The sequence below is a fragment of the Phaseolus vulgaris genome, chromosome 9 (assembly GCF_051622355.1).
Source record: "Phaseolus vulgaris cultivar YP4 chromosome 9, ASM5162235v1, whole genome shotgun sequence".
Classification (NCBI taxonomy): domain Eukaryota; kingdom Viridiplantae; phylum Streptophyta; class Magnoliopsida; order Fabales; family Fabaceae; genus Phaseolus; species Phaseolus vulgaris.
Genome location: NC_143506.1, coordinates 19,332,222 through 19,350,865, shown reverse-complemented (window position 1 = coordinate 19,350,865; position 18,644 = coordinate 19,332,222). Strand labels below are relative to the sequence as shown.

General features: G+C 34.9%; 2 protein-coding genes across 15 annotated transcripts; one reads left to right on the top strand and one right to left on the bottom strand.

Annotated features, from left to right (window-relative positions):
* The first annotated feature begins 5,616 nt into the window (after window positions 1–5,616).
* On the top strand, window positions 5,617–12,109 carry PAPS2 (poly(A) polymerase 2). Of its 14 annotated transcripts, none has more exons than XR_016515328.1 (14): window positions 5,735–6,109; window positions 6,216–6,293; window positions 6,581–6,688; window positions 7,122–7,184; window positions 7,250–7,431; window positions 8,301–8,414; window positions 8,514–8,576; window positions 8,663–8,992; window positions 9,065–9,229; window positions 9,505–10,209; window positions 10,300–10,506; window positions 10,608–10,704; window positions 11,271–11,311; window positions 11,401–12,109. XR_016515328.1 is itself a non-coding variant. In XM_068628017.2 (13 exons), the coding sequence occupies exons 1-12, from the start codon at window positions 5,972–5,974 to the stop codon at window positions 11,292–11,294; spliced, it is 2,157 nt and encodes a 718-aa protein (XP_068484118.1). In that variant the 5' UTR covers window positions 5,617–5,971; the 3' UTR covers window positions 11,295–11,311; window positions 11,401–12,109. The 14 variants fall into 14 exon arrangements, 6 of the variants coding, with proteins under 6 accessions (XP_068484118.1, XP_090150871.1, XP_090150870.1 ...); XR_016515327.1 differs by having other exon boundaries at window positions 11,267–11,311; XR_011083040.2 differs by having other exon boundaries at window positions 5,749–6,109; window positions 7,270–7,431.
* On the bottom strand, window positions 12,013–17,414 carry LOC137822964 (uncharacterized). The gene is made up of 2 exons (XM_068628014.2): window positions 12,959–17,414; window positions 12,013–12,870 (listed from the first exon to the last, which is right to left on the bottom strand). Exons 1-2 carry the CDS (start codon window positions 15,582–15,584, stop codon window positions 12,440–12,442), a joined length of 3,057 nt encoding a protein of 1,018 aa, XP_068484115.1. The 5' UTR covers window positions 15,585–17,414; the 3' UTR covers window positions 12,013–12,439.
* Between the last annotated feature and the right edge of the window lie 1,230 nt (window positions 17,415–18,644).

Genomic DNA, 18,644 nt, shown 5'->3' with positions numbered 1-18,644 from the left:
TAGGATGTTAAAATATTTTATATTAACGTAAATATTATAATATATTTTACATTTAAAATTTCTAAAAAAAATGTTAATTTTCTATATGAAAATCTAAAGTTTAGACTATAACTACACAATAAAAACATATTTCACCCTTTAAATAATTATTATTTCTTACATTTATTATTTTATACGTAAACAAAGATTAATAGTAACAAGTTTTTGATATATTAATTTTTTTAAGATAAAAAAGTCATAATTACCATTTCATATTACATATAACTTTTTAATATATTATAAAAGCAACTTTAAAAATGTACATCACATTTCATAATTTTATTATCTTTTTGCCTTAGAAAAAAAAATCACTTTTTGTGATATATCAAAAAATGAATTATATTGCAGTCATTTAAAATTGCAATATAAAAATTAATGTATTTGAAAATAAATTATAAGTGTCTAAGTAAAATATAATTTTTAAAAATGCCAGGCAAAAATAATTTATTGAGTGAAAAAAAGTAAGAATAACATTAAAAACAATAAAATTATATAATATATTAAAATTATAAGCAAATTATAAACATAAATTATTTTAGTTACCTAACACGTGTCAACAAATAAATATATTACTTAAGAGAACAATAGCTCGAAAATAATATAATTAAATTATTTTTAAAAATATTAATTTAATTATCTTGAAAATGCTGTTTTTCCAAAAAAAAAAATTATGATGAACTTGAATAATATATAATTAACTCATATTACCTTGTCGTAATCTGACAATTTGCCATGTGAAAAGTTGCCTAAAAACGTAAACCTTTTTTTTAACTATAATTAAGTATGACTTTTCAATCTTAATTCCTTAATAATTACAAACTTATAAATTATACATGTTAAAATAAAAGGTTCTTTTTTTAATAAGAGTTTACAAAAACAAGTTACCAAATATAGTATAGATGTACACAAATAACAAAATTAATATATATACACTAAATTTGTTATTATTTAATTCCATACAAAGTGAAAAATAATAAATATATAAATAATGTAAAAGGATCAGTCAATTATAATAAAATTAATTATAAATATGCTCTTAAACTAAAAGATTATATACAATTTGTTTCAAAAGATTTAGAACCACAACATTACCCTAAACTCCCTAAACTCAAGTAAATATTGAACATATGTGTTTTAAAATACTTATCCTAAATGTGTTTTTTTATTTTATTTAAAGTCTTCTTATATCCTAAAGGTATTTTACACTAACATCGATTATTTTAAAATAATACTTTATAAATATATTTTATCTTTATAAGTTATATATATCTTACACTTGTTACTTTGCGTTTCCATTATAATTCTCTACTTCTCACCTTCACCTACTTATGCGAGAATATATATGATTTAAACAATTGTTAAATAAAATATATAGTTTAATAATAGGTTTAAATTAAGTCTATCAGGGGAATCCTTCTCTTATAATAGACTTAGACTTTGACTGAAAGACTTGTTTTGTTACGCAAATATAGTCCAACATCACTAAGTAGTCGAGGTCAAGGCAATTTATATACTTCTTTCTCCTCCAACCCGCCGAAACATTTTTTAAGGGCAAAACCGTGATGCAACATTGACCTCTAAAGTGAATAATACCTCGAATGTGGTGATTGATCCTAGTAATGTTATCTCTCCGACTACTACTTATAAAATGGTAAAGATATAATTTCACATATGTAACTTTCATACAATATAATTAAATACATTATACCATTCATAATTATGACACATTATCAAGTGAAAGTTAAACCTATGTCTTTTAAAATATTTTTATTAAATATATTTGTTCAAAAACTAACATTTTATCCATCATATAATAAATGATCTAAAATAACTTTCATTAATGTCTCAATACATAATTTAAATAATTAGTGAAGTAATGATATTCATTATAGTCATATGCTCATAAACTTAATACTTACAAATAACAAATTGGTAAACACATTGATCCACACGTTACATTTACAATATAATCTAATACACCATATCACTCGTAATTATAACTCGTCATCACTCGACCATTTTAATTCATCAAAACATAATAGTTTAATATTTAGATTATATCATTCATATGAACTATAATGATTGTACATATTAACACTTCAAATCAAGTTAAAATATTCTTCTCATATTTTATATGCGGATGACATTTTTATTTTCTGTAGGGCGGATAATAAGTCTCTTGGAAATTTGAGTAATTTTCTTAAAACATATGGTGATTTCTCTGGTAAATATGTTAATAATTCTAAGAATAGTTTTTTTCACCATGGATAATTCTACAAGATTTGTCACCAAAATTCAGCGTATTCTTTCTTGTAGTCATGGTTGTTTGCCTTTCACTTATTTAGGAGTGTCTATCTTTGTTGGTGCTCCAAAGGGTCGTTTTCTTCAACCTTTGGCTGATAAAGTCAAAGTGAAACTAGCTTCTTGGAAAGGTAAATCTACGGTGATTACGGGTCTTTTAGCTTATAGTTTTAATTTGTATAAATTGTTTATTTCTCTTCTTAAGGAAGTTAAGCAGTGTTGTTGAAATTTCATTTGGATTGGTGATATTTTGAAAAAAGGTATAGCTATTGTTAATTGGGATACGATTTGTTCTCCCCTTGAAAATGGAGGTTTGAAAATTATTAACCTTCACCATGAAAATAATGCATATTTTCTTAAGCTTGCTTGGAACTTTGCTTATAGCAACAAGCCTTGGTCTTTGCTCTTGAAAGTCAGGGTTCTTAAATCAAAATACGAGTTTCAAATGGTTTATAAATCCTCATCTTTTTGGCCTGGAATTAAGTAGTTTTATTATACTATACTTGATTATACTTCTTGGACTGTTGGTACAAGTTCTTTTATTAATTTCTGGCATGATAAATGGCGTGCTGCTACTTCTTTAGCAAATATTGCAAGATTATCTGATGGTGCTAGTATTCTAGATACAGTATCTCAGTTTTGAACAAGTGATGATTGGAATAATCCATTGTCTTTACAACAGATGTCTCATCTTTTTAGTCATATCATGGTTGGAACAGAACATGATATTCCTAATTGGATTCTAGATGAGTCTAGTCGTCTCACTCTTAAATTGGCTATGACTTTTTTCTTGGATCTAGGAGTTCCCTGTGGTTGGGGTAAATTTATTCGGTCTTCATATATTTCACATTCTAAAACTCTTGTCCTTTGGAAAGATTTTCATGGGCGGCTTCCTACAGATCTACATATTCAAAATAAAGGTCTGCATATTTGTTTTATGTGTACGCTTTGTGAAAAACACGAGGAATCTATTCAAATTTTTTTTTGAATGTTCTAATGCTTTGCGTATTTGGAGTTGGGTTCGACACATTTTTCCTACTTATCATTTCTCTAATAAGGATGATCTTCTTTCTTTTATTAAGAGTGATGGTAGTCCTTTGGTTAAATTGATTAAGCTTGTTGTGATAACTTTTTCTATTTGGATGATATAGCGTATGAGGTTTGTATGACTATTTTGGTTATTAAAGATTTAACTTGTCAAGTAGATAACTCATCTAAAGCTTTAATGAAGAATGATATGTTCGATTTCAACGTGCTAAATTTTGTTGATATTAACACTCGTGCTGGTAAAGTTTTACGTCCTCTTCCTGTTAGATGAGAGTTTCCTTCACTAGGTTGAGTTAAAATTAACACTAATGGGCTGCTATGAGATATCTTGGTCTTGGTACTCGTGAAAGTACTTTCCGTGGGAGTATGAGAGAATTTATTGGAGCTTTTTCCATGTTTCTTGAAGTTTAGGCTGCTCTGGTTGCTGAACTTTATGGGATTATACATGCTATGGAGGAAACTCAAAAGATGAGGCTTACTAATGTCTAGTTGGAATGTGATTCTTCTTTGGTTTGTGCTACGTTTACTGTTAGGACAAATGTTCATTGGATGCTTCATAATCGATGAAATACTTGTATTAATTACAGTGAGAAAATTAGGTTCAAAGTTACTCATATTTTTTTTGTGAAGGGAATGTGTGTGCCGATAAATTGACTAATTTAGGATTTATTCATAGAAAATCTTTTCATTAGTGTAATATGTTTCCATATAGTCTCTTCTTAGAATTCTTTATGGATATGTATAGTCTACCTATGTATCGCTTTTGTTAACATATGAGTTTTGATCTAGTCCTCCCATATTTTTGTATTTTTTTTAATAATACTTTTTTCATATGATGACAAATGATTGTTGTTACTTGAGGTATCATCCTAAATGAGATCTCAAGTTGTATAGTAATGCTTAACATGAAAACTTTTATTTAAAAAAAAAATCAAGTTAAAATATATTTTAGATAAAAAATTGTAGTTCGATGGAGATTAGATTGCTTAATCAAAGTCAAATTGCTCAACTAATATTTTTTCCAATAAAACAAAATTCAAGATCTTTCCTTTCCTTAGTTGAACTAGTATAGGTAACTTGAAGAGTAAGTATTGTCATTTAACATTTTATTAATATTTTGATTGATACTGTTTTACTCCATTTTGTGGTTAGTAAAATATGTGTAATTTTATTTATTGAAACTTCAATATTCCAATAACTAATTTTTTTTATTCGAACAATCTCAACAAATTTTATTTATTTAGTTTATTTTAACATCATGTACGTAAACGCATTAGTATAACAAAATTTTAAAAAGTTGGATATGTTGATCATTTAAAACCATATTACCTTTATTAAAATTACTACAATATTAAAGATACATTTTAAACACCAATGAACTTTTTATTCGTGTCTGTAGTAAAAAATGTTTGAATAGGATGGTATGTAGGAATTGATTATATTTTACGTGCTTTAATACTTTAATGATAACAAACAGAGTTATAAAAACAGGAATGCAATACACTATAAGAAGTTAATTAAAATTTAATTAAATTATTAGATTAAGATTTTTTTTTTGGAACTTGCAACGTGTTTATATCTATACCTATATATAAATGATTTCTCATTATAATGGTTCGTTGATGTACACAATTCTTTTTTCGATTTTATTCTTATTTAATATATCTCATTTTATTAATATAATATAATATTTTATCATTTCATATGAATTACTTAAAAAATAAAATTATTTTATAATTTTTTAAATTAATATTAATGTAATTTTTTTTATATGACTTCTTACTTTTTCTTTAGTTTCTTATTTTAAAGCTGGTAGAAAGAGAGAGAACATACTCTCACATCTCCATATCATATCTCACATATAAAATAAAATAACCTTTATTTTCAATCACTCTCTCAATTTCATTTTTTGTTTTTCAACTTCGACTCATTATCCAAAATTATTTCATGTATGTTACATTTTTATCATTGTAAAAATTGAGTAAAAAAAGAAAATGCTTAAGTGTTTCCACTAGTATATATAATATATTTTACATGACTTGATTATATTAGTTATTTTATAATAATATATAATTACTTGAGTTTTTATATCAATTATTTATAATATATAGTATTTAGTTTCTAACGTTTTTTGAGTGGTGCAAAAAAATGTTCTTATTAGGAAACGATGAAGAAAGCAACACAATGGATAAGAGATACAAAACTGAAAGTTCTAGTCCTGAAGAAGACAGAATTATTGTCTCCCAACAAAAATAAAAATCTCAAACTTTATTTGAGGAGAAAGAAGAAATAAAAGAAAAAAAAAAAGAAGAAAAAAAAGTACAGGTGGAACGTTCCGAGTGGACACAACGACGTTAACACAACACAAGTCCGGTCCGTGGAATAAAAATAAGTTTTTAAAGTTCCATTTCGTGATTGCGCGTCAACACCAAACGCTCCCTTAACCCACCTAACCCAAACCCCAAATCCGAAACCGTCCTATTCCTCGTTCGAATCAGGGGCATCTCTGAACTGGAACAATCAGATGCAAGCGATTTGAGCGATACTCTGTGAAGAAGCTGCGTAGTGCGTTTCGCTCTTCCAAATGGCGGTTTCCGATAGTCCAAGCGGTGCCTCCACGCCGCCTCAACAGGAACAAACCAACAAGTACGGTTTCACCAAGCCTCTCTCTCTTGCAGGTCCAACCGACGCTGATCTCCACCGTAACAACGATTTGGAGAAGGTAATTAGTGTGTGATTCGTCTCATCTACGATTTCTAGGGCCCCGCGCCTTCGCATTCTCGCTTCGTGTGAAACCTAAACCTCAAATTCGTTTTGTTTTGCTTCAGTTATTACTCGATTCGGGGCTTTATGAGAGCAATGATGAGTCCGCCGCGAGGAAAGAGGTTCTTCACCGTCTCGATCAGGTTAACCGCCTCTTTGATCTGCGTTTGTTGTTATTTGAGCGTGTTGATTACTGCGCTGGTGTTCTGTTTATACATCTGTTCAATTTATGTGAATGGTGTTTCTCCAAGTTTTATAGGAGTATTGTGTAATTTGCTGCATGTTGAGGAACATGATTTGGATTGGAACCTTTATGCTTGTTTAGGGTTCAACAGGGCTTTCGAATCGTGCCCTTTCTTATTGTTATTGAGGTTTTTCTCTGTCCTTTGGATTTGATTTTTTGTAATGATCAAGTTAGCTTTCAATGTAGATTGTGAAAAGCTGGGTGAAGCAGTTGACGCGCCAACGTGGCTACACAGATCAGATGGTCGAGGATGCAAACGCAGTCATTTTCACTTTTGGTTCTTACCGACTTGGGGTGCGTATGCCATTATGAAAATATTGGTGTTTGTTTGGATTGTGGGGGTTTAAATTAGAGGCTTGCTTTGCACTAGCCTAAATCTGATAATTTCTCCAGAGTATGCTTGTCTTGTTGCTAGTCATGAGTTGTCAGTAGCATAAGGAACTTAAATCTGGACGTAGGAAAGATTTGAAAGAGAAATAATTTAATGAGATAGAAATGCATTTATTGTTATTAGGATTTGGGAATAGCTAAAAGTCCGAGAATACTTAGTCTGGTGGATCCTTTATGCTGAACTTTTTATAGCTGCTTAAAGAAAGAGATGTTAAAGCTTTTGGTGATGAGATTTTGTTGATGCATAAATATGTGTAATTCTCCTGGACTCGGGAGTGCTGTTCCATTTATGTAAGCTTTTTGTTTGTAACAATATTGATGTTTCAATAATTTGCAGGTTCATGGACCTGGAGTTGACATTGACACTTTGTGCATTGGTCCTTCTTATGTGAACCGAGAGGTGACACACTGCTGCTGGTTATTTTCCTCAATTTAGTAAAATCCCTGACATTGGTTATATTTTAGCCAATTTTTCTCTTTTTCAGGAAGATTTCTTCATCCTTTTGCATAACATTCTGGCTGAAATGGAAGAAGTTTCTGAACTTCAACCTGTTCCTGATGCACATGTTCCTGTAATGAAATTCAAATTCCAGGGAATATCTATAGATTTGCTGTATGCAAGTATATCACTTTTGGTTGTGCCAGAAGTAAGTTTGGTTATTCATTCATCAGGGTCTTTGTATCTTCTGAGTGCACACTTTCGTGGGGGACAATTTTATTAAAACTGCCTTCGTCTTAGGTTCAGAATTTGAAGACTTCCCTAACTTAAGCACACTGTCCTTCATAAATATTTTAGAATTTAAACCAATCATGTGTTCTATATTAGTACTGCTATCACTTACTTATTTATCTTTCTTTTGTGTTTTTAGCATGTTTGGTATGGAGGTAGGATCTTTATCTTTCACCCTCGTTCTATGGAACAGTATAGCAATTAGGAAGGGGTAGAGATGTTTTTTTTGTTTAATTTCAAAAGGGAAGATATTAAATTTGTTTGCTGATTATTGACCTTCATGTAGTGTAAGTTTTGCGGAATGCACGTTTTTATTGTTGATCTAAATTTATTTATGCAGTTTATTGACTTTGATACATTATATTCACTCTAAAAGGTTGATAAACGGTATTGTATTTATAACCTGTCACCATGTATCGATTTCCTGTTGCCTTTTGCATTCTAATTTTATTCTAATGGTGTGTTTTGGTTGGGTGGAAATCAAATCGGAAGGAAAAAAACACAGATAACAATGTATTTTCTTTTGTTGGTTGAAGAGAAAATGAAAGGAAAAAGAAAGGGGAAGTTGACTTTTACAGAGAAAAAATCAAAATATTTCTTCACTTTTCCTTAAATTAAAATCTCAAAATCTTCTCTCCTCCCTCACTTTCCTTCCCCTCATTACAAACAGGCAATAAGAGAAAAACACGTTTCTTTCCATTGTACTTTCTCAGTTCCACCTTAGGATCTAGTTTTATTTAAGCTTGCCTTTAATTTGATACGGTTTTCTAACATGCTTATCTGCAGGACCTAGATATCTCGCATGGTTCAGTGCTGTATGATGTTGATGAACCAACCGTTCGAAGTCTTAATGGCTGTCGAGTGGCAGATCAAATTCTTAAACTTGTTCCAAATATTGAGGTTAATATATATGTTCTTTAGTTTGATTAAATGAGATATTATATTTAATTGTTGTCCATCTTATTAATTTGATAGTTCACTAACCCTTGATAATGATAGCACTTCCGAACTACACTGAGATGCTTAAAGTTTTGGGCCAAAAGGCGTGGTGTTTATTCAAATGTAAGAGCCGCACCTACATTTTTTTTTAACACCATTGGTAGTATCTTTTAAAATGATATTAAATACTCTTTTTTTGGTGTGCTTAGGTTACTGGATTCCTTGGTGGTGTAAATTGGGCTATTTTAGTTGCTCGAATATGCCAGCTTTACCCTAATGCAATCCCTAGTATGTTGGTTTCCCGATTCTTCAGGGTTTATACCCAGTGGCGGTGGCCAAACCCTGTAATGCTATGCTCCATAGAAGAGAATGAACTGGGATTCCCTATATGGGATCCTCGTAGAAACCCCCGAGATAGATTCCACACTATGCCAATAATTACTCCTGCATACCCTTGCATGAATTCAAGCTACAATGTCTCGGCAAGCACTCTTCGTGTCATGATGGAACAGTTCCGCTATGGCAATAAGATTTGTGATGTAAGATAAGTCTATTATTGGTTGGTTTATTTTATTTGTGACTGTCTTTATGATTGATACTTGTACTGTTAGGAAATTGACCTCAATAAAGCCCAGTGGAGTGCACTTTTTCAGCCTTACGTCTTTTTTGAGGCATACAAAAACTATTTACAAGTGGACATAGTTGCATCAGACACTGATGATTTACTAGCATGGAAGGGCTGGGTAGAATCTCGATTGAGGCTGCTTACCCTTAAGGTACAGTTTTGTCACAGTTCAGTACAAGACTTCCCTGTATTTAGTATAATCGAATTCTGTTCTTTATTGAAAAAAATTAATCTCTGAACATTTTGTATTTTTTTTTTCTCCGAAGTATAGTCTTGTCGTGGTTTGGTACATACAAACAATCTTTCTTGAACCGGGATTAATCCATTTTTTTTATTGAAAATATTTAATTGTTGAACATTTGTGTATATTCTTTTACTTCCCATGTATTAAACATTGACACATGGTTTTCAATTATCTGTGAGTAGATAGAGCGAGATACAAATGGGATGCTGCAGTGCCATCCTTACCCACATGAGTATATAGACACATCAAAGCCTTGTGCACATTCTGCATTTTTTATGGGCTTGCAAAGGAAAGAAGGAGTAAGAGGTCAAGAGGGGCAGCAATTTGATATAAGAGGAACGGTTGATGAATTCAGACAAGAAATAAACATGTATATCTACTGGAAGCCTGGAATGGAAATTTTTGTTTCTCATGTTCGTCGAAAGCAGCTCCCTGCATTTGTTTTTCCTGATGGTTACAAACGCAGCAGAATGCCAAGGCATACAAGCCATCCAACTGAAAAAACAGGTGATGATGCCACAAAGTCCTACTCTGGGTCTGGGCCGTCTGAAAGATGCATCAAGAGGAAAAGTTACCCTGAAATGGTGGAAAAGAAGCCAGACAAACGGGCATCTATTAGCCCACAGAGGTTAGAATGTGTTTCTCCTGAAAGTTGTACTAATAAATCAGGTGGTACAGCTCAAATGAGTATTGATAGTATTGAAGGGGTTTGGTTAGCTGGTTCAACAACCAAGTCTGATAACAGCAATTGTGAAATTAAGTCATCTGACGTACTCCCAGGAAGTGGACTAAGCACCGAGGTAGCTGACATGCAGATTGGTGAACCAGGATTTGTTGACACCACACATGATATGTTGAAATCAAGGAGTGTAGAAGTTCCAAATGAGGTAAGCTGCTGAATCAGTGGTGGAACCTTTGGAAGTTGTTTGGTTCATGTGAACTTCCTTAATTAGTTAGACGTTGGTGATGCATTTCAGAATGGAGTTGTCAATGGGGACAAAGCTCAGGATCTGGCTTTAGATTGCTTGGAAAGTGAAGAAACCGAATCTACGAACAAGTTTTCACACTGTAAAGCGGGTGTCATTGATATGGATCAGCGACTAGACAAAGCATGTAATTTCATCACAAGGGATGAATGCTCAGATTATGTACCAAAGGCCAGCTCCCAGAACCTCAATTGCGAGGTGAGTTATTTCGTTTGAGGACTTTTTTGGATTAGGAACTATTGTGGATGGCAGTGAAAAAACTGGAAGTCTGGGAGATAGTGAGTCAGGGATCTTTGCAGGGTGATGTTTGTGTGGCTGATCCAGATCAGTTCTGAAGAGAGTGGGTGTTTTCTTGGAAATAGAGTATTTCAAAATATCAGGGCTCAAGAATATAAGGTTTTGAATTTTCTAACCTTTGTTTTCTTGGTAATAAAGGCTTTCTGATCTTACGTTGATACTATTCAGTTCACCTCATCCTTTGCTTCGTGCCTCCGTGGAAGTTATCAATAATTTATATTTCATGAGTTTTAAGAATAAAGAGTCTAATCTTGTTTTGGTCTGATTTGATTTTTTTTTCTTTGATTTTAGATTTGTTTTCATACTTGTAGCCAAATTTAGATTATGGCCTGCCCCTTCTCTCTTCCCATCTTTGTCGGGTCTTATTTCTATGAGCTACTGTTTTAATCTTGTATATTTTCCTGTTACTTTCAAGATAATTTGACTGTCAATTTCCATGGTAATTGAATTTCCTAGTTTTCTGACTGGTGAATATGTGGTCGCAGGTCCTGCACCACTATACGTGCTATGTTTCCAGTAACTGTGCTTAAGAACCTAACTTGTTTTGTGTATAGAGAGACTCAGAGACCAGATCTTCCTTTTGTTTCATTTTAAATTTTTTTGTCTAATACATTTTTTTCCTAATTGTTATTATTCTTTCTATTTTCTATATTGTGTATAGCCAGATTTCAGACTCAGAAGTGTTGTAAAATTGAAGATGGGCTAGGTCAGAATCTGTGCGGAACTTTTCACAAACATGTTTTTCAACTCTATAATAATGTTTTTATACTGTGCTCTTTGGTTTTGGTTTTGTAGGTGGACGAGTTTGGATTGAATCACATGATCTTTGGGAGGTTAATGGCTGAAATTCCTGTCACGCTGCTACCCTGTGCTTTGTTGTGACTGTTGCTGTGCTGAGATCCTGTGAGCGGGGACTAAGGCTGTAATTGAACAGTGAGAAAAGATACAACAAATGATGGCAGTGAAAGAGATTGGGGTTTGGGGTATTTGGCGTTGCGATGATCGTTTGTGTACATAAATGAACAGCATGACGGAGACGCTTAAAAATGTGGTCACGTCCTGTTGTGTGAAACGCGCGCTCATCTCATCTTCAGAGCTCTGAATTGTCTCATAAACCTTAACATATCTACTTACCTTGGATTTTAAAGGAGTGGGAACTTTGTTGTTTGCTTGTGACGTGGATATGATCGAAACATTATGTAAATGTAAAAATTGGCTACTTCGGCTATGGTTATTTAGAAGAGATAACGGCAAAACAAAAAGATATTGGCGGCAGAATAGGGTAGTCCTCCTTGTTTATCCTTTCTTCGGAAGTTTCGGTGGGGAGGATCATTCTGTTCATTGGGTTTCGTTGGTCTTTCAATTTAGTGAGCAGTCATCATGGGAAAATAGTTTCTTTCGTTAGTGTTCTCACTTGGCTTTCTTTTATGTTTTGGCTATTTAATTTGCTTGATATTAAATTTGCTTCGAGTGAAAAGCCCAATGAAGCAGGATTTTGAGACAATGGTTTTGGTTATGTAAACCTGTTACGTGTAAAACCTAGTTAACAAATTGTGGTGCTACACGTTAATCGTATCCAAAACTTCTCCAACACAATGAAGAACTAAGTCACTGGTACAAATATAACACTTTTACAAATTTTTTTGGAACCCTTTTCTTTTGGTTATTTGTGTTATCTCGTCTCTTTCATCTCATACGTTGTAGGATTTTAAGGAGTTCATGTGAAAGCGGTAGTAATTTACATTAAGCATTATACTATCTCGACATGCTGTACAAACAGGTTTCTTAATTTTTGCTTGCATCATTCTCTTCGTAACTAGAAAAGTACCTTGTATCACCAGGATGAGTTATTGGTTGCAGCATTACTCTCCTTGTAACTACAAACGTACCTTGGGTCACTAAGTAGAGGAGCGATATCAAACTCATTTCCCACTCTTCTGCGTGTAGAACCTGAATGACAACACCGACGAAGAACTTGCATAATCTCCTTTGCGGAAGGTCTAGTTGAGGGCAAGGAGCTTGTGCAAAGGAGGCCCAATTTGAAGACATTAGCCATCTCTTCCGCATAACGTGGTTCTTTGATATCCTCATCGAATGCATCAGTAAGGCTCTTCGCTTCAGTAAAATGCTCCCACGCCCATTCAACTAAGCTGCATGCATGCTCGCCTCTCATATTAGGTTTCCTTCCTGTCACAAGCTCTAAGAGCACAACGCCAAAGCTATAAACATCAACTTTCTCGTTAATCTTAGTTGAATAGGCATATTCTGCAATGCAAGTGAAGCATATTATCAGATCAGTTTACTTCAGTATCAATATAAAAAGTTGTGTAGATGGCAATATAGCATCATTTACCTGGTGGAATGTAGCCAAAAGAGCCTGCTAGAGCAGACATGGTGTTTAGTTCACCGGGCTTTGATAACATTTTGGCGAGCCCAAAATCTGCTATTTTAGCTCTGAACTCCGAGTCCAACAGTATATTGCTAGATTTGACATCTCGGTGGATGACGGGGGGTGAGCATTCATGGTGCATGTAACACAGACCTTGTGCAGCCCCAATGGCAATATTCAACCTCGTTGGCCAACTCAACCCAGTAGGCGATTTCTTCTCTGCATGAAGCCATTTGTCCAGGCTCTGATTTTCCATGTATTCATAAACAAGAAGTTTGGAGTTCTCACTTGCATAGCAGCACAAAAGCTTCACTATATTCGAGTGCCGAATATTGCCCAGGATCTCAACCTCGGCCTGGAACTCTTTCTCCAACGTGTCATCCACATCCTCGCGATTCCAGATCTTCTTCACCGCAACATACTCACCTGGACGATTTGAAGCAATCCGGTAAACTTTCCCAAACCCTCCACTTCCTATGAGGTTATTGTCTGTCAAACTTGAGAGGAAATTTATTTCCTTGAGATCAAGCCTCTGGAATGAAGTGAGCCTCCACGTTGCAACCTTATTTTTATGCCCGCAGTGCTTTTTGCCCCATTGCGTTTTCAACGTATAGAAGACCAAGGAAACTATGGCCAGTAACACAACGGCGGTGGCAGCCAGAATCAGAGCCAGTGAATTCGAAGATGAATTGCTCGACTGTGGTGCCGCTGATGCGGTTTTGGTCAAGCAGTTATCAAGGTGGATGTTTGGATTGTAAGCACATAGACGAGGATTGTTCAAGAAACTGTTTTCAAATGCGAGGTTATTGAACTCATCAGGGATTTTCCCAGATAGCTGGTTGGAGGACAAGTTTAGAAAAACAAACCTCAACCTATCAAACTGAGGGGGGATTTCACCTGATATGTCATTTTGAGACAAGTCCAGGTAAGCCAGGCGGGGAAGAGCAGTAATAGCCGTGGGAATTTGGCCAGAAAGTTTGTTTCGTGATAGTGTCAAAGTGTTCAGTGATTGCCACGAAATAATCTCAGAAGGAAGTGCACCCGAAAGTTGGTTACCATCCAGCATGAGAGCAGTGAGCTTAGAAAGTTGAGTCAATTCCCTTGGAATTTCACCCGAAAGCATGTTGTTTCTCGCATCAAGAAACCCCAGATTTTTGGCTGAAGTAATCCCAACAGATATCCCACCCGAGAAGTTGTTGTTTGCGATCTCAATCCTTGCAATATTCCAGAACACTTGACCCGGAAGAGGCCCAGAAAAAGAGTTGTTGCTCAAAATCAAGGACGAAAGATTACTCATAGTCCACAAACCCAAAGGAACCTCACCCGAAAACTTGTTATCATAAACCTGAACCGTGGCGAGAGAAGGACAATTTACAATCGACTCAGGCAAAACCCCACTAAAATTGTTGGAAGAAACAACAACACCAATAAGCGCACCACCTGCACATAAATGTTCCGGCAACCCACCACTGAGTTGGTTATCAGAAACCTCAATCGCTGCAAGCTTGGAATGCAAGCCTAGTTCTGGAGGCAGTGTTCCACTCAAGTTATTGCTGAAAACCCTGAAATACTTAAGAGTAGGAATTTGGCTTAAACTTACGGGAATCTCACCGAACAAGTGATTCTCGTACAAGTGCAAGGTACTCAAGTTCTTTAACTCTCCAAACTCTCGGGGTATGGAACCCGTCAAATTATTCTTCGCCAAATCAACGTCTATTAATTCCAAACACTGCATCGTAGCACTAGGAATCACACCCGACAACCTGTTACTGAACAGGTACAAGAACCTCAACTTCCTCAGCGAGAACAAAGTCCTCGGAATGCTCCCTGATAATTTGTTCATCGACAAATCCAACCGTACGAGGTTCGTGAAAATATCCCCAAAATATTCTGGAATCTCTCCGATCAGGTTGCACCGCGTCATCCACAGACGCCTCAAATTTCTTAATTTCCTAAACTCCAACGGGATCTTCCACGGCGCGAGTTTGAGATTATAAGCCAAACCCAAGCCTTCGAGGTTCGACAGGTTTCCGATTTCCTTCGGGACGGTTCCCTCGAAGTTGTTTGTGAAAAGATCCAGCGTTTGCAGTTCCGGCAGATTCCCGATCGCCGCCGGGATCTCTCCGGAGAAGGAGTTGGCTCCGAGGCTGAGGTAAGTGAGGGTTTTGAGGCGGTCCACGTCGGCAGGGACCGCTCCGGCTAGGTAGTTCTGCGACAGGTCGAGGTACTGGAGGTTGGAGCATTCGTACAAGGTTGTCGGAAACTCGCCGGCAATGGAGTTGTTGGAGAGGTCAAGCATGAGGAGGTTTTTGAGATTGCAGATTGTGGAAGGGAGGCTCTTGGAGGTGGTGATGCCTTTGCTGGAGAGGAGAAGTTTCGTGACGGCGCCGTCACTGCCGCAGCCAATCTCCGTCCAGTCGCACGGCGCCGACGGAGACGGTTTCCATGATCGGAGCGACGGCGGGTCTCCCAGTTGACGTTTGAGTGTGAGTAGGATTGTTTGTTCAGTTTCGGAAATTACCCGGGAGGGTACAGAGATGCTGAATAACAGAAACAAATGAAAGTAAACGAAGAGGGGCATTTTGGACATTTCGCAGTTCCAGTGAGGGATTTTGCCGGGAAAACGGTGACCATCAAAATTCGAACACGAGGAGCTTCAGGTTTTGTTTTATCTCTCTTTACTCTCCTATCTGTTTGATGTATTGTGATGTGTGAATTGAGTTTACTATATATTGAAAATAATCACGGGAAAATTAATATAAGCACTAACAATGAACTTTAATTACACGGGTGATGCTGAAAATGATGGAAGCTAGACGAAAGTGATTAGAGTTTCGTTCAAACACGACTGATTAGGACTTTTTTCAGTGGATATCTTTGGTTAATTAAAACTACACAATTGAAAGGACATTTCATCATTGTTTTTCTTCTCTCTTTAATTTTTTTTTGTTTTGGTTCCATTGTCTTCCATCAGTATCGATTCTCTGGGAACTTTGTTGAGCCTCTAAAGGCGAACTGGGCCACAAACGCATGGATGAAGGAAAAGAGAAAGTTAGTCAACAGTGCAGGAGTGAATATCTTTATGTTACTAGACTCAACCACGCTACCACAAACCACCATTTTTCTTTCCAATAATATGCATTCAAGATGGGACAAACCACACGTAATATCATATATTTCCACATTTCTTCCACCACTACGGAAAAATTAAGCCTCACACCCCTTTTTTATCCACAATCTATGCATTTAACCTACATCATTTTAAATTCAACTTTTTTTTCATAACATAATCTCTATTTTATATTGCACCCTTCAAATACCCCTTTCTAACTGTCATAAAGCCCCTCAGACGCTTTTTACACACACCAGAAGTTGACCAAAATGTAGATAGCACAACATACTCTACACTCCATTTGAGCTCTTTCAATTCCTTTCATCAGTGTTGCAATGTAAAATCATTAACTTTGTCTGCAAAACAGAACCTCCCTGCCAACTGAAATTGTTATACGTTTTTGCTAACTCAGTAAGTGCCAACGAAACATGCACTAAGGTAGGAAAAACTTTTAAATTTTCAAAGAGCATTTGCAAAATACTTATATTATTTGAACTTATAAAATGTCTATGCAACAAAGAATTCGTGTTTGTGAGATCATTAAGTAATGCTTTCTAACGAGAAAGTGAAATCTATCATGTTCTCTAATTCTCCCCCCTCTCTATAAGTCTCTATTGTTTTTAAGTTATTGAGTTTTTACTTTTATTATGCCACATGTTATCTCGTCTTTCCTTTGTTTGGCATATCCACTATTGGTGTTGCATATTTGCATATGCATGTTCTTTCCTTTATCTTAGCTCAATAATATTTTTGCTTTATGCATTCTTAATGCATTTTTTATAGGGTTAGCCAATTAAAATTATGATAAGTATGAGTTTATATAATTACTATATAAATAAATCAATTTATCTTTTAAAACTCTTTTAAAACTCTTAGCTTGTTTATCATGAAATTTTTTGAGATCAAACTCAAATTTGTAACTTCATTTTCGCCCCAAAACCTGTCATGACCCGTTCCATGTGGTCAATTCTCACGAGGCAACCATGAAACTATTTGAATTAGTGACAATGGAAATGTGAAGAAGTGGTTAGGAAAGTTCCCATTTCATTAGTATATTCTAAGTGTAGTTCTTTTTTCTTAGCAGTGGTTAACTAAAGTGTTGTGTTAGTCAAACTTTCAAAAGTCAGCACAATTTTAACTGCCATGTGCTCGGTGCTTTGCATCCTTAGAATTAATCAAAATAACTTCATTAAAGTGATTTCAACCTACCTTGTAGTATAATACTCTGTCATTTAACGCCTTTGAGATTGGAGCTTATGTTCCTTGAGTTTACATTTAAACATAACAACTTGTGGTATTTACTGTAGCCTAAACAAAACAAAAAAAAGAAGGGAAAAGTACTATTATAAGTCTCTTTTCAGTCAGACAAGTGGTAAAAGTCAATGAGGATATATCTGCATTTTAAATTTACTTCTCTTAGGAATAGTAACTAGTAAGACTTTTTTAACAATTTGATTTGATCTTACCATACCAACATCATAAGTGCTATATTTTGACAAATTGGTTTGGTATTACCAACTATAAACCAAACCCCAACTTCATTATTTGTGTCTTAGTTCTTAGACGATGCAACTTGTAACAGACCAAAATATAAGTGCTTCACATTGGAGAAGGAAAATGAAACCATGAATTTGCACAAGTTGTAGATATTTTTTATTCAAGAGAAATGCATTGTTCTTTTTAATGTTTAATGTAGAGTAACATATATTTCCAAATTAACTATGGCAAAAGAAAGCCCGAATGAACTTATATTGCACTTATTGAGTCACTTCTCTGACTGAAAATGTTTTATTAACATCCTCTGCCACTAACACAGACTTGACACCGCTTGCGTGACATCAATTGACGATGTGACAATGAAGTTTATAGTAATTGTCCTGGGAGTGATGTGACATTAAGGGCAATGTAGATATGCTAGGACACTGGTGTAATAGTGATTCGCACGTACCGAATACGACAACGTCGTCGAATACGTAAATGTCTTTATTTTGCCATCACCCCGTGGTTGTTTCTTTCGGTTACGAACTAATGGAACCCTAAACCCTTAAAACTACAAATACTACACCCACTACCAACCGATGTAGAACTATGGTCGAAAAAAGCTACAAATATTACATCGGTTGAAACTATCAACCGATGTAAAGCACTCGTCGTTGGAAACTTGCCACATCATTGAACGAAATCTCACTTTGCCATGTCACACAACGCAATTTGCAACGTCTATACCACTTGGTGTCAAATGTGTGTTATGTGAAGAGGATGTCAACCCCTTCTCTTACTCCTCTACCAACTCAACTTAAATTTTCACCTCTCTTCCCTATCATATATACGTTCATGAAAAAGTACCTAAAAATTGACTTAATTTGTTTGGTTTCACCGCAAACATCATAATTGATTTTTCTTCATATCAAACGTGATTCTATTAACAAATGTTTACTTATTGAATAAAATCGATTTTACGTTTTGTTATGAGATAGGTTTTCACTGTTTAAGACTCTGTATTAAGAACACTCAACTTCGTTTTTGAATATCTGCTTG

Excerpts from the sequence above, each read along its gene's own strand:
- PAPS2 (XM_068628015.2), top strand. The coding sequence starts at position 5,972 with ATGGCGGTTTCCGATAGTCCAAGCGGTGCCTCCACGCCGCCTCAACAG. Across the intron at positions 6,110-6,215 it reads GTAACAACGATTTGGAGAAG|TTATTACTCGATTCGGGGCT; the intron begins GTAATTAGTGTG and ends GTTTTGCTTCAG. Across the intron at positions 6,294-6,580 it reads TTCTTCACCGTCTCGATCAG|ATTGTGAAAAGCTGGGTGAA; the intron begins GTTAACCGCCTC and ends CTTTCAATGTAG.
- LOC137822964 (XM_068628014.2), bottom strand. The coding sequence starts at position 15,584 with ATGTCCAAAATGCCCCTCTTCGTTTACTTTCATTTGTTTCTGTTATTC. Across the intron at positions 12,871-12,958 it reads TTTTGGCTACATTCCACCAG|AATATGCCTATTCAACTAAG; the intron begins GTAAATGATGCT and ends CTTGCATTGCAG.